The sequence below is a fragment of the Elephantulus edwardii genome, unplaced genomic scaffold, assembly GCF_000299155.1.
Source record: "Elephantulus edwardii isolate Elephantulus edwardi_28Jun2011 unplaced genomic scaffold, EleEdw1.0 scaffold00187, whole genome shotgun sequence".
In the NCBI taxonomy this organism is placed as follows: Eukaryota; Metazoa; Chordata; class Mammalia; order Macroscelidea; family Macroscelididae; genus Elephantulus; species Elephantulus edwardii.
The window spans coordinates 1,972-17,215 of record NW_006399937.1 but is presented as its reverse complement, the minus strand read 5'-3'; the positions used below and the strand labels follow the sequence as shown (position 1 = coordinate 17,215).

General features: G+C 54.1%; 1 protein-coding gene across 1 annotated transcript in view; it reads left to right on the top strand.

The window, feature by feature from the left end:
* GPR124 (G protein-coupled receptor 124) overlaps positions 1-15,004 on the top strand; it is a 56,620-nt gene extending 41,616 nt beyond the window's left edge. The window contains exons 3-19 of the mRNA XM_006896645.1: positions 1,406-1,477; positions 1,780-1,851; positions 1,968-2,039; positions 2,311-2,474; positions 3,135-3,348; positions 4,276-4,440; positions 5,010-5,208; positions 5,721-5,870; positions 5,973-6,134; positions 7,169-7,393; positions 7,623-7,839; positions 10,744-10,952; positions 11,614-11,741; positions 12,068-12,191; positions 12,703-12,848; positions 13,264-13,353; positions 13,635-15,004. Coding sequence (XP_006896707.1) covers positions 1,406-1,477; positions 1,780-1,851; positions 1,968-2,039; positions 2,311-2,474; positions 3,135-3,348; positions 4,276-4,440; positions 5,010-5,208; positions 5,721-5,870; positions 5,973-6,134; positions 7,169-7,393; positions 7,623-7,839; positions 10,744-10,952; positions 11,614-11,741; positions 12,068-12,191; positions 12,703-12,848; positions 13,264-13,353; positions 13,635-14,925 — 3,700 coding nt within the window. The 3' untranslated portion in view covers positions 14,926-15,004. The remainder of the gene's footprint in view (positions 1-1,405; positions 1,478-1,779; positions 1,852-1,967; positions 2,040-2,310; positions 2,475-3,134; positions 3,349-4,275; positions 4,441-5,009; positions 5,209-5,720; positions 5,871-5,972; positions 6,135-7,168; positions 7,394-7,622; positions 7,840-10,743; positions 10,953-11,613; positions 11,742-12,067; positions 12,192-12,702; positions 12,849-13,263; positions 13,354-13,634) is intronic.
* The last annotated feature ends 240 nt before the right edge of the window (positions 15,005-15,244 follow it).

Sequence of the window (15,244 nt, the reverse complement as noted above, 5' to 3'; positions counted from 1 at the left end):
CCCCAGGAGAAGGGTATCTGGGTCAAGCTGAGAGGCCTCCTGGGAAGCTATTTTGCAAGCCTGTTTTGGTTTGGCCCAGGAAAGACCCAGGTTGCCCTTGAGTGAGCAGGTGAGGCGAGTGACTCAGATTATCAAGGCACCTCTTCCCCTGAGTGTGAAAGGCACAGAAGATGAGGATGGCCCGCACTTGGTCCTCAGTGGTCCTTCCTGCTTCAACACGCTGGTGGGAGGCTCCTGTCTCAGGTGTTGGACTGGGGCCACCTAGGTCCCCAGTGGGTGGAGCTGTCCATTCAGCACTTTCCCTGTGGGAATTGTACCGTGGCAGTTTGAGACACCAGGCTGAGTCAGGCTCTTCTCTAATGATTCCTCTGCCACTGGTCCTTAGGGTGGGTGGAGCTCAGCCTCTGGCTCCCTAGGAGGACCACAGCCCCCTCCGGTCCTGCCTGAACTGCCTAAGCTTGGCTGGGGGGAGTGCTTCCTCTTGACTCTGTCCCAGCACCGAGGGCTCCTGAGAGACCCTGGGGAGAAGACAGAACTGATGATGTTGAACAAGACTTTACCAGCCCAGGGCCCCAGCTTCTTCACTTGAGAAATGAGGGTTCTGGCTCAGATGATTTACAGTCTTGCCCAAGGTCAGAGTTCACTTGGTCATTCATCAGCTACATGACCTGTTTGCTTACCTGTTGAATGGAGAGATGCTGGGATAAAACAGCTAGAAAAATACCTCCCTGAGGCCAGGTCCTGTGAGAATATACCTTTTGAACACCATGCACAAAAGGCCCTAACATCTACTTTTCCAAATTATTCCCGTAACAACCCAGTGAGATATTCAAGGTAATTGAGAGAGGAATGATGTTGGAAACCAAGGCCTAGCTCTGATCTCACTCTACTCCATGCTTCCACCATGTTTCATGTCTTCATGCAAGGCCCTTCCAATACCCTCTCTTGACTTCTATATCCTTCCTAGCCTTTTTCCCATCAATACACTTGGTGGTCCTCAGGGAAACTGAGGAGACCTGTCCAAGGGCCATTTGGTGTTCGTCACTATTGAGCTGATACAAACTCGTGGCAACCCCATGTAGTTTCTTGGCCATAATCTTTATGGAAGTAGATTGCCAGGCTCTTTCTTCTGTAGCACTGCTGGGTAGGTTTGAACTGCCTACCTTTAGGTTAGCAGTCAAGGTACAGATTCTTCTCATCACCTTGGGACCTGATTGTCTGAGGGGAATGTTCCTTAATCAGACTTTTCCAACCAGTACTGAGAAGAGCAGAGATTTAGAAGAGAATAAAGTTTTGGAGTATGAAAGGAACTCATCCCCCTGGTAACAATGAGAGCACTAACCTCAGAGGAGCAATGTGGCCTCAGAGAGCGGCAGGATGAGACCTTTTCACTTGACTCTCACAGGGACCTGAAGAACAACCTCATCAGCACGGTGGAGCCTGGTGCCTTTCTCGGTCTGGGGGAGCTGAAGCGCTTGTGAGTGGCATGCCCTACCCGCTCGCCCCAGCCTCTGATCCCTGAAGAAAGTTCTAGACATTCCATGATTTCTAGGATACCCCTTCTCCACAACCCTATTCTCAGCTCTCTTCCTACCCTACTGAGGCATAGTCTGGGGTCAAACAAGTGGACATTTCCAGCTCAAATGCAGCACTGGTCCCAACTCATCTAATTTTTCATCCCACACCCCACATGAACCCCTGCCACACTTGTATCCTTCGCACAAGCAGACCCCATACCACTGTATAGTCACCTTGCTGAGGTTGTGTGTGTCCCTCTAGAGATCTCTCCAACAACCGGATTGGCTGCCTTACTTCCGAGACCTTCCAAGGCCTCCCCAAGCTTCTGAGACTGTGAGTTTGGGTGGAGGGCACACCTTGAGTGAGGGCTTGGGAGGAAACAGGTCTCTCCTCCCGTCCCACCCTTCTCTGACCTGAGACCCTGCCCCTCTGTTCCTGGCTCCCTGCAGAAACATATCCGGGAACATCTTCTCCAGTCTGCCTCCTGGGGTCTTTGATGAGCTGCCAGCTCTTAAGATTGTGTGAGTACCTTTGCCGGCCCAAGGACTCAGACCCTGCTCCCTTCTATGGCTCAGGAGGGGAAAGATAGCACTGGGGCCACGATGACCAGCCTTGTGAGTAGACGGAACAGTGGCTAAACCGGCAGCATATTCAACTCCTCATGCTTATGGGGGGCTGCAGGGAGTACACACATACCTAGTTTTGCCTTCTCCAGCCATACCCCTTCCTGTAGCCCCAGCCTCATCCCATGAGCCCACACACCCTCTGCTTTACTCCATGACCCCTCTGCAGGGACGTCGGCACCGAGTTCCTGACCTGTGATTGTCGCCTGCGCTGGCTGCTGTCCTGGGCCCGGAATCACTCTGTGCAGCTGTCGGAGCGCACGCTCTGCTCCTACCCCAGTGCCCTGCACGCGCAGGCTCTGGGTGTGCTCCTGGAGACCCAGCTCCGCTGTGGTTAGCACTTCCTCTGCTTATGAGGACCCTGACTGTTCCCTGACCCAGGCCCTGATGATGGCCAGGAGGTCCTCTGAACAGCCCCAGTGCTCCTTCAGATCTGTAGCCTGTCCTGCCCTAGAGGGTCTTCAAGCAGGGTGGATGACCCAATAAGCAGCATAAGCATGGGCTTATGAGTGCTGACTGATGAATCATTAGTGAACAGTTGTACACAGTTTTCACTACATCTTTGATGTTCACTGCCGATCAGTAAGAAAGCACAAGTAGGTCTGTGCTTACCTTGTTTACTGGGCAATGTGCACTGTGTCAGCACTGTTGCTATGTGATGGGCTTGTTCTGAGCTCAGCCTCTTCTCTTCAGACCTCATTACATCTCCATCAGTTCTTCTAAACTTCCTTTGGGTCTGCTTGTTTGTGTTTTTATCAGGTCCCACTTCTTGGGGATAACAAATATGTCAGGGAAAGGAGCATTTTCATTTGTCTAAAACCTGCCAGTTCCTCTCCTTTGTTCTTAACTCTAAAGATGTTGCCTTGACTCTTTCCTTCTCCAGCTGGTATGAGTTAGACATTGAGGGGGCCCACCCTTAGACACCTCCCCACCCTGATTCTTGTAAACAGGCGGCAGGCACACGGGCCTCACTGTCTGCTGTCTCCTCCGCAGAGGGGGCCCTGGAGCTGCACACACACCACCTGATCCCTTCGCTGCGCCAAGTGGTGTTCCAGGGGGACCGGTTGCCTTTCCAGTGTTCTGCCAGCTACCTGGGCAATGACACTCACATCCACTGGTACCACAACCGGGCCCCCGTGGAGGGAGACGAGCAGGCAGGTGTTCTCCTGGGGGAGAGCCTCATCCACGACTGCACCTTCATCACCAGGTACCCAGCCACCCCTTCTCAGACTCTGCAGGGCGAGGGCTGGCCACAGCACCCACCTCCCACCCATTGACAGGACTATGCCTACACATGTCTCTGGACATGTATGTGTTCACCTGGACACACGTATGTGTATGCATATTTATGAGGTCCCAGGACCGAGTCATAGATGGTCTGATTACAAAATTGAAAGTAATGTCTGATAGAAAAAGAAATTATTCTATTTGACATTTCTTTAGTGCACTGGTGGCCTAGTGGGTAAGGAGTTGTGCTGCCAATGCAAAGGCACTCGGTTCAAATCTACCAACTGCTCTGCAAGAGAAAGATGGGCAATGTCCTCCCGTGCTACTTAGAGCCACTGAAAACCCTCTGGAGGATCAGTGACACTGGTTCTAACTCAATGGAACATAACAATTAGTGCTTTTAAAATGTATGTAGCCAGTCTCACCTGTGTTGACAGGCTGATTGTCTACATGGTCCTGCAAGCATGGCATTCTCTTTGCAGTGCTGCTGTCACTAACCCACTGCCACTGAGTCTCTAACTCATAGCGAACACACAGGAGCGAGAACTGTACTTCTCCCTGCTGAGGCTCCTTCTGGTTAGGAGCGCATCGCCAGCTCTTTTCCCCAAAAAAGTGGTTGGTGTGTTCAAAGCCCCAACCTTGGGCTTAACAGGTGAACTCTTAACCATTGTGCTTTCTTGATCTCCATAATAAAGATGGGGACCCTGAAGCACAGAAAGTAGGTTCCCAGTCAGACTAAAAGGAGTCGTATCTCTCCTCAATTAAACAACAGAAAAAAAGGGGCAGGGGTAAGAATCAGAAGTGAATGCACTGCATCCCAGAGCATGGCACCTGTGGGTGGGCCAGCTTGGGGGTTCTCAGGGGTGCAGGGTAGCAGGCCTGTGAGTCCTCCTGCACCTCTCTGCAGCGAGCTGACCCTGTCTCACATCGGCGTGTGGGCCTCTGGTGAATGGGAGTGCTCCGTGTCCACAGCCCAGGGCAACACCAGCAAGAAGGTGGAGATTGTGGTGCTGGAGACCTCCGCCTCCTACTGCCCTGCAGAACGAGTCGCCAACAACCGCGGGGACTTCAGGTTTGGATTTGCTCTACAGAGGGCTTCCCCATGGAGCAGGCCTCCATTCTGCCCCTAGCACCACTACTACCCCAGGCCAGGCCCCTGTCACTGTTGCCGGAGACCACAGAAGGACAGGATCACGCAGCATCGTTTGTCACTCCGCCCTAAGTCTTGTGATTATTACATTTAGAAATCCCTTCCCTTTATGTATAAAATCACCATCTTAGAACTGCTACACAAAATTGAAGATTTTAATTTTCTTTTTGTAAATTAACAGCTTAAAAAGCTCTTCTCCAAGAAATATCACATTTTAATACCTCTATGACCCTATCAGTTAAGGGCAGGCATTATTTCGCCATTGTACAGCAGTGACTACGAAGTCTCAGAAGGGTGAAGTGATGTGGCTAAAGCCAATGAGATCTCTGGATCCAGACCCAGTACCATTAGTGACAGCACTGTCAGAACACTACAACATTAGAAGCTGAGCATGGAAGGCCCTCTCCTCGGCCCAGCCCCAAGGTCCCAGGCAGGGTGGGGCCCTACTCTGAACACCTGGGTCATTTGCTCCTTTCTCCCCTCTGCCCCAGGTGGCCTCGAACTCTGGCTGGCATCACAGCCTACCAGTCTTGCCTGCAGTACCCTTTTACTTCTGTGCCCCTAAGCGGGGGCGCTCCAGGTACCCGAGCCTCACGCCGGTGTGACCGTGCTGGCCGCTGGGAACCTGGAGACTACTCCCACTGTCTGTACACCAACGACATCACCCGGGTCCTCTACACCTTCGTGCTGGTGAGGCCAAGAGACGGCTGGGATGGGGCACCCTATCTACTCAGATTCAGGGCATCAGGAAGGGCAGAACCCCACCGACACCACGGGCCAAGGGAAGCCCACCATCAAGGCTGCAGTGGTGGGCACAGGAAGGGCTTTGAGGCTGCACCTTATCTCTGGGGACTCTGCATTCAGACCTCTAAGGAAGACCACTAAGAAAGTGTGGACCTGGCCTCCACTCCACACCCCAGGCTTCTTTTTCCACCAGCAGCACATCAAGGGCATCCCTGGGGAGGGGGGAGGGTACAACTTAAGGAAAGGGTGATGTATCTAGTGTTAACTCGGGTTTTGATGAGCTCAGTGCCTCCTATGTGCTTCTGATCCTGATTAGCCCCAGCTGGTGGTGTCATCCTGCCGCCCCTCCCCCCCACTGGTGCTCTAAGCTACAGCCCTGGAGAGAGAGGCCTCCTGGGGCAGTTCTGGAGGAGGAAGAACTGGATAGGATGACCCTCTTTTTCCCTCAACACCACCAGATGCCCATCAACGCCTCCAACGCTCTGACCCTGGCCCACCAGCTGCGGGTGTACACGGCCGAGGCTGCCAGCTTTTCAGACATGATGGACGTAGTCTATGTGGCTCAGATGATCCGGAAATTTTTAGGTTATGTTGATCAGATCAAAGAGGTGAGATTCCACTGGAAACCACCATTTGGCCAAGCCTCCTCATGCCAGTCCCTGGGTCCCAAGCCCCTTTCCTGCCCTCAGTGACTCCCCTGTCCCTCCCAGCTGGTGGAGGTGATGGTGGATATGGCCAGCAACCTGATGCTGGTGGACGAGCACCTGCTGTGGCTGGCCCAGCGCGAGGACAAGGCCTGCAGCAGCATCGTGGCTGCCCTGGAGCGCATCGGGGGGGCCGCCCTCAACCCCCACTCCCAGCACATCTCTGTGGTAATGTGGGTCATCGTGGGAGCTAAGCACTGAGGGGGCCTTACAGCAGACAGGAGCCTTCAAGCAGGCTAGGGACAGTCCTCATCCTGCAGAAGGGAGAGAGCTCTCCCAGTGGTTAAGTTCAAGTATGCACCTTCCCTGACCCCAACCAGCATGGAACACTTGACACAACTAAATGTTGAATTGGATGATAGCAACTTCTATTACTAGAGCAGAGCAAGGGCGAGGAAAGTCAGTGATACACGAAATGTTAAAGACTTTATGGTGAGGAGTGAAGTTGAAGGGATGCGTTGGGTGCCCTCCCATCGATTCTGACTCGCAGTGACCCTTGAAGGCCCTAGAGGAAGACTGCCCCATATAGTTTCCTAGGCTATGATCTTTACTGGAGCAGATCACCAGGCCTTTTCTCCCACAGAGCCACTGGTAGGTTTGAACCATGAACCTTTCCATTAACAACTGCATGTTTAACCACTGTACTAGCAAGGCTCATTAGTTGAAGGGATAACCTGGCAGGAAGAAACAGAAGAAAGGGCCCAAGGGGTAGAAGGGATAAAGGGAAGGCTTGTAAGGAGGCAGAGGGTACTTGCAGGTGAGTGGGGCATCATGGGATCTTTTGTTCCTTGAGAAGAGGGTGATATATGCAAACTGTAGTTAGCCAATTTACAATCACAGTGCAGTACCTTCTACATACAGGATAGTATGCTTAGCACTTAAGGAGGTACCAAAGTAAGCTACATCACTAGTCTAGAGCTTAGCCGAATAAAAGCAAGTGAACCAAACACTAGCACAAGGTCAGACGTGAGCAGGAAGAGGGTCAAGTGCTGGGTGGAAGTTGAGAGGAAGAAGAAGATTCTGCAGGTGGTCGGGTAAGACTATGATAGACATGACCCCCCAGCGCTGAGAAGACACAGTGGGGAATAGAGGGGAGGGGCGGTACGACTAACAGATACGCAGGGAGGGGGTGCGAAGGAGAGAGAGAGAGAGACAGAGAGGTGTCTTCTACCAAAGTGAGGCTGACAAGTTGCTGTCCCTAGAACACAAGGAACGTGGCACTGGAGGCCCACCTCATTAAGCCGCAGGGCTACGTGGGTTTGACCTGCACAGCTTTCCAAAAGACGGAAGTGGGGGCATCTGCGGTGCGCCCTGGTAGCCCTGGCCTGAACCCCCAGGCTGAGTCTGAGCCCCTGGTTGACCAGGAGCTCCGTTTCCACTGTACCACCGGCAGGCCCAACATCTCCCTGTCATCCTTCCACGTCAAGGTGGGCACTGGAGGGAGGAGGAGTGGGGCTGGCAAGGGACTATGAAGGGCAGCTGCCCAACTCGGTGCTGATGGAGGCGGGAGGGGGAGAGGTCTGAGAGGAGCTGGGATTCAGAAAAGTGGAGGGGATAGGGGGATGGAAGGAGAAGGGAGGCCGAGGAGGGGACTGGAAGACACTGGAGTCCTTGGAATTCCTGGGTGTCTCTGAGGAACGCCCATGTCCTCCCCAGAACAGCGTGGCCTTGGCCTCCATCCAGCTGCCCCCTAGTCTGTTCTCGTCCATTCCGGCTGCCCTGGCTCCCCCAGTACCTCTAGACTGCACCCTGCAACTGCTCATCTTCCGAAACGGCCGCCTGTTCCGCAGCCACAGCAACACCTCCCGCCCTGGAGCCGCTGGGCCTGGCAAGAGGCGCGGCGTGGCCACCCCTGTCATCTTTGCAGGAACCAGTAAGGGTGAACTCGTGCTCTCAGGATCCCTCGCAAACGTCTGCGCTCAACCCCTTGCTCCGGCTTCTTCCTCACCCACAGCACCCCCTAGTGTTCTAGCCGAATAGGCAGAGGACGTGGGTGCCTTAACTGTTTTCCAAGGTGGCTGGGTCTGGGCTGGACACAAAAGGGATAGAAGAGAAAAGACATTTAATTTTATTGTCTGTTGTTGTTGTTATGTGCTGTCGAGTTGCCTGCAACTCATAGCAACCCTATGTACAACAGCCCTAAACCCTGCTCTGTCCTGTGCCAATTGCGCTGTCTCCGACACACCTACCCCCATTACCCCAGTCACTGAATCAATCCGTCTCACGAAGGGTCTTCCTCTCCTGCGCTGTCCCTCCACCCTCCCAAGCATGATTTCCCTCTCCAAGGACCGCTCCCTTCTTGCAACATGCCCAAAGTATGTCAGACGAAGTTCAGAATTCTGGCTTCCAAGGAGCAGCCTGGTTTAACCCTTTCTAGGACGAAGGTGTTTTTATAGTCTGTTGTTGTTGTTAGGTGCCGTGAAGTCGTAGATGACTCATAGCGACCCTATGAACGAAAGGCCTGAGCACTGTTTGTACATAGAGTTTCTGGAGGCAAGCCATTTCGGAAGTGGATGCTGCTCCTGCTTCCGGACTTTTCATAGTCTAGATGTGTCAAATTTCAAGAAAGAAATAAGTACAAATGTTTAACCCACCTCTTCCAAAAACCACTGGCATAACCCTATCTGTCCCAGGTGCCTGCACACATGCGAGCAATAATAACCTGCTATAAAAACTCCCTGGCTAGTGCTCAATTGTTAACCTAAAGATTGGAGGTTTCGGGGTGCCTGGGGGAAAAAAGATCTGGCAATCTACTTTTTTTAAAAGTTGCTGAAAATCCGACTGAGCACAGTTCTACTCTCACACACATAGGGTCACTATGAGTTGGAAGTGACTCAGACACAGCAAATAGGTCTTGGGGCCTGCTGGAAGCACAGCCCCAGAGTTTATCATCTAGCTGAGCAATGAGAGGTTGAAATATCATTCCAGGGCAACACAGGGGTGTTAGAGGGGGCTTCTCAATAGGCCAGGCATGTGCTAACGAGGCTCCAGCCTTTTCAGAGCTGGGATTGATATGGACGGGCTTTGAAGGATGACGTTCCTGGGGACACTAGGAGAGGTAGAGCTCTGGTGACAGAGTGCTTTATGTGTTGGCTGCTAGCCAAAAGGTTGGTGGTTCAAATCCACTAGCCATTCTGAGGAAGACAGATAGACCACTTCACCGCATTAAGATTTCTAGCCTTGTAACCTTGATGGAGGGTCATTGATCAGAATTGATTGGAAAGCAGTAGGTTTAGGGGTGGGGGGTTAGGGAGGGTAGAGATCCACACAGGAAGGAGGCATTCACAGAAGGAAGAACAACGTGGGTGGTGGGAGGGATATATCACATTTGACTCACCATCTAGCTCGGGGCCTGGCATGTGGGGGACAGGATGGGCAAACTGCACCCACACTTCAGGTACACCTCTCTCCACCCAACTTAACCCTTTTTCTCTTGGACCAGTTATCTCACTTAAAACACCACCACAACCAAAAGTAATCATTACCATTGAGTCAATTCCAACTCATAGCACCCAAAGGACTGCCCCAGAGCATTTCCAAGGCTCTAGTCTCTACGGAAGCATCTCTCAATATCTCCTAGGGTAGCTAGTGGGTTCAAATAACTGGCCTTTCAGTTAGTAAATGAGCACTTAATTGTTAGGCTCCCCTACTTACCCAGGTATTCTTCCCACCATCCAGCCTGAAAACTTACCCCTATCCTTGGCCTCTCCTTCCCAAACCTGGCCTGTCACGGGTAGCCACCCCCAACTTTGTTTACCTCTCACCATCTCTAGGCTGTCCCACATGCGGCCACAAGGTAGAGAACTCCTCAAAGGCCTTCATTCAGTCATTCCCTGCTGCAGTGAGGACTAAGCCCATCTTCCTCCACCATCATCTAGAGCACTGTGAAATGTCCCTTTCTCACTGCCAGAGGCTTTTCTCTCACTCCCTGGGTTCATTCCCTGACCCTGGAAGACTTACTTTCATCAGGTCACTTGTTCCGACCCTAAGCACTTACTGAATACTTGTCATGCGCCAGGCTGGGGCTAGGGCTGTACTCATACCCAAGTCAGCTCAAGGAACATACAAGTCACCAGGAAGACAGGCTTGGAACACTTTGTAAGTGGAACCCGTATTACCGAGCAGCTGTGCACTCCACATTGGAGCTTGTATCAGGAAGCCCTAACCTAATTAGGGCCCTGGCAGGCCTTTCTTGAAGAACCACAGGTCTCACTGAGCCTTAAGGATAAGGAAGGGTTACCAGGGGACAAGCTCCATCTTAGCGTGGAAGCATGTGAGGGGTGGTGGCAGTTCGTTCCCCTCACGGCAACGTTCCCCTCACAGCACTTGGTCATTGGGCTCCTCTCCCTACGGGGAATGCCTTCTGCTTGCCCTTCCTTTATCCCACATCGCTATTGTGATGCCAACTTCTCTCTCAGGGTTGCTCATTTGACTCTCTGCAGGGCTAAGACTGAGCCCCAGTTCCCTGAATATCGGATACTCCCCCAGGCACCCCACCCTGAGTCTTATCTCCTCAGAGCACTTGTTAATTTAGCACCAATCATACGGCATTTAGAGTAATTCTATTTTTTTCATCCGTTGTGCCCACTGGCTAAAAGGAGGCCCCTTCATAGGAGGGCTATGTTTCACACCTAATAACACGGGCTCCATCATACTTCAGCCCAGTGCTCTGCCCAGAGCAGGTATTTCTATGCTGAGGCTGCTGTTTCTTAGTCCGTCCTGACCCCACCTCTCTGAAGGGCCCTGGGCACGTGTGAACGTCTTTTTCCTCCTGTAGGTGGCTGTGGCGTGGGAAACCTGACGGAACCAGTGGCCATTTCTCTGCGACACTGGGCTGAGGGGGCTGACCCGGTGGCAGCATCATGGAGTCAGGAGGGACCTGGGGGTCCCAGAGGCTGGAGCTCTGAGGGCTGCCAGCTCCGCTCCAGCCAGCCCAATGTCAGCTACCTGTACTGCCAGCAGTTGGGCAACGTGGCTGTGCTCATGGTGGGTGAAGTGGAGGCTGAAGAGGACAGGGAATGCATGTGAGGCACTCTGATCACCTGGGGCGACAGAAATAAAGGTTCCGAGGCCAAGCCAACCCCGTGACAGGACCCTGGGGCACTGTTTGCCTGGTCTCCCACCATGTCTCTGCTCCTTTCAGGAGACAAGGAGGTCCTTCCACTGCCATGCCAAGAGAGGTGGATTTGGAACTACTCTGCCTAGCCTTCAACTCCTAACCCTAACCCTAACCGAGATCCTTCACTGGGGGGACAGCGGAAGCATTGGAACGTTTCTGCTCTTTCTGGCTCCCATCCTCATGCTTGCCCCTACTCTTTCTCCTTCACACTTCCCACTCCACTTTCCCAGACCCCCTAAGCAACATGCCACTGTATTACACAGACAGCTTCTCCCTCTTCTCTTCCCTCATCTCTGATTCTTCAGGTTGAAGATCACCAGAATTTCCAAGAATACTATCAGGCTAGAGGCAAAAAGTCGATTGTTGAGGCTCCCTAAGACTGATCTTCTAAGAGCAGACTTCTGATGCTTACATCCTTGTTAACATGAAGGCGGGCAGAGTTTAAGAAAGACAACTGTTTGGGGGAGCTGAAGAGGCCTCCATAGCTGCTTTCCTAATACTCTTTTCCTCCTTCCTCCCTTTCTGCAGGAGCTGAGTGCTTTTCCCCGAGAGGCTGGGGGCTCAGGGGCAGGGCTACATCCCGTCGTGTACCCTTGCACAGCCCTGCTACTGCTCTGCCTCTTCTCCACCATCATCACATACATCCTCAACCACAGGTGGGCGCTCTTGCTGGAAGAGGGAGTTCTGGAGTGGGGGGAAGACTGTGGGTTTCATTAAGCATTGGCAGTGTCTCCTCCTCAGGTGGGCCCACCTGACTTCCTCGGGCTTTCAAAGTTCTGAGGATGGAACTACATCTGGGGGTGGAAGACTTCTTCCCTGTGGTCGCTATCACACACACACACACACACACACACACACACACACACCTGCTGCACACAGATACCTGCCCTTCCCTTTTGACTCTCCCAGTGACCTGGAGACACCCCCACCCCAGGTCTGACCCTGGGGCAGGGGGAATTAATCAAAGACTTGTCTGGGGCAGCTCCATCCATGTCTCCCGGAAAGGCTGGCACATGCTGCTGAACATCTGCTTCCACATGGCCATGACCTCTGCCGTCTTTGCGGGAGGCATCACCCTCACTAACTACCAGGTGGCCTGCCAGGCGGTAAGCACAAAGGGCTTGGGCAGGCTTGGGGAAGGGCAGTGGTGACCCCTCCATGATTAGTGATGGTGACCTGGGTGTAGAGGAGGGAGCTGCTGAGAAGAAAAGAGAAGCTCACACATACAGGCTTCTGCCCCAGTATTTTCGGTCCCACCTGGATGGGGAGGTGGGAGGGGCCTGCCAGAGGTAAGAATGAGGTCAGAAGAAGAGATGGGACTTGAACGTGGAGAGTGAGGACCTGCAAAGAAAAGTCAGACGTGAGCCAGAGAGTTAAGTGATGGGATAATGGGGAGTCCCAGTGTGGAAGAGAACCATGGAGTGAAGCAGACACAGTAACAGCAAGGACAGAGCCCTGAGGAGTATCCGGGTATGAGGGGGAGGTGTGTTGGCATAAAAGAGCTGTGGAGCTGGGACAGGAAGCAAAGAGATGGAAAAATGCTAGTAGGGAAGAGGTTCTGGGATGGCCCAGAAGGAGCAGCCCAGGTCCCTCAACCTCACTGCCTCGACCCCACAGGTGGGCATCACTCTGCACTACTCTTCACTCTCGACCCTGCTCTGGATGGGTGTGAAGGCGCGGGTGCTTCACAAGGAACTCACCTGGAGGGCACCTCCTCCACAGGAAGGGGACTCTGCCCTACCTGCTCCCCGTCCCATGCTCCGGTAGATGCTGTGCAATGGAAAAGACACGGGGAAGGGGAGGAGGGAGGGGTGAAAACAAAGCACCAAAAACTCCCTGCTGCTGTTAAGTCGGTTCCACCTCATAGCAACCCTAGAGAATAGAGTAGGATTTCCAAAGAGTCCTATAAGGTGGTTCTAAGGTCCAGAGGAGATCACTCCCTGAGGCAAGAAGCAGCAATGCCTGAGGTGGTTCTAGGCTACATATGGCCACACAGTCCTTTGGAATAATCTTGGCCAAGTCCTCTAGGAACCCACTTGACCTGAATCCCTGGCAAAACATTCTAACAGAGTTTATAGGGGAAGGAGGACTGTACAGAGATGAGTCCAAGAGTTCTGAGCACTTGGTTTCTCCGCTCCCCTGTCTCACCTTGCTTCCCCAAACCTCAATCCTCTCCAGGTTCTACTTGATTGCTGGAGGGATCCCACTAATTATCTGTGGAATCACGGCAGCTGTCAACATCCACAACTATCAGGACCACAGCACATAGTGAGTCTGTTCCTTGCATGTTTTCAAACCTGCCTCACCCCCACCCCCCATCCCTCATCCCTGCCCCAGGTACCCATGCCTTCTAGTTCACTGGCAGGGGTACCTGCAAGGGACTACCTAACCAAAGATTCAAGCCAAGCCACGTTCATCTGGCTGCATGCTAACTGTGCCTGTCCCTCCCTCTGCACACATCTGTTCTTCACCACCACTACCACCCCAGCCTAAGGGCCCCACCTAGACATGCTCCCCTCCTCACCCACGGCCTCTGTGTTTCCTCACAGCTGCTGGCTGGAGTGGCGTCCAAGCCTAGGGGCCTTCTACATCCCCGTTGCTTTGATTCTTCTGGTCACCTGGATCTACTTCTTGTGTGCAGGATTGCGCTTAAGGGGTCCTCTGCCACAGCACCCAAAGGGGCAAAACAGCAGAGTTTCCCTGGAACCAGGGGAGGAGCTGAGGGGTCCCACCAGGCTTAGGAGCGGTGGCCCCCTCCTGAGTGACTCAGGTTCCCTGCTGGCTGCTGGGCGCTCTGGGGTGGCAACGCCAGGGCCCCTAGAGAATGGTGATGGCCTCTATTCTCCGGGAGCCCAGCTGGGGGCGCTGGTGACCACGCATTTCCTATACCTAGCCATGTGGGGCTGTGGAGCCCTGGCAGTGTCCCAGCGCTGGCTGCCCCGAGTGGTATACAGCTGTCTATACGGGGTGGCAGCCTCCGCCTTGGGCCTCTTTGTCTTCACCCACCACTGTGCCAGGCGCAGAGACGTTAGGGCCTCTTGGCGCCCCTGCTGTCCCCCTGCGTTGGCCTCGGCCTCTCATGCCCCACCCCGTGCCCTGCCCACCACCCCAGAGGACGGGTCCCCAGTGTTTGGAGAGAGCCCGGCCTCCCTAAAATCCTCCCCAAGTGGGAGCAGTGGCCACGCACTACCTTTGGGCCCCTGCAAGCTCACCAACCTGCAGCTGGCCCAGAATCAGGTGTGCGAGGCAGGGGTGGCGGCCTGCGGGGAAGCTGAGCCAGAGCCCACAGGCTCTCGGGGAAGCCTCGCTCCACGCCACCCCAACAACCTGCCCCATGGGCGCCGAGCGCACAAGAGTCGGGCCAAGGGGCATCGTGCAGGGGAAGCCGGCGGCAAAAACCGGCTCAAAGCCCTGCGTGGGGGCGTGCCGACGAGCGCAGCAGCGGGGGCCCCCGAGCTGCTGAGCAGCGAAAGTGGCAGCTTGCACAACAGTCCATCCGACAGCTACCCGGGCAGCAGTCGCAACAGCCCGGGCCCCGGGCGCCAACACGAGGGCGAGCCCATGCTCACGCCGTCGGAGGGCAGTGACACGAGTGCAGCCCCGCTCCCCGAGGCGGGGCGGCCAGGCCAGCGTCGCAGCACCAGTCGTGACAACCTCAAGGGCAGCAGCGGGGGCGGGGCGCTCGAGGAGAGCAAACGCCGCTCCTACCCGCTAAACACGGCCAGTCTGAACGGCGCCCCCAAGGGGGGCAAGTACGACGACATCAGTATGACAGGCGCAGAGGCCACTGGCGGCAGTTGCATGAAAACAGGCCTCTGGAAAAGCGAGACCACCGTCTAGGACCAGGGTGGATGACACTTTAGAACAAACTGGCCCCGGGTTTCTTCCCCCGGCTTCTCCAGGACCCTCAAAGACGTCTTTTGGCACGTCAACAGATTTGAGGTCGTGCTGATGACTGCACCTGCTCTCACGCGCTTTAGCCCTGGAGGCTGGGGAAATGGAGGTAGGAAGGTGTTTGCCGCTTTCCAGAGGGCTGTCCCCCTGGGGGTAGCGACAGACAATCCCAGAAGACACCCGTGACATATTTCTGTGCCAGCCCAAGCTAGTTCTGGCAGCCACATTACTGGTGCCTATTGGGGTTGGGGGAGAAGGGCCATAA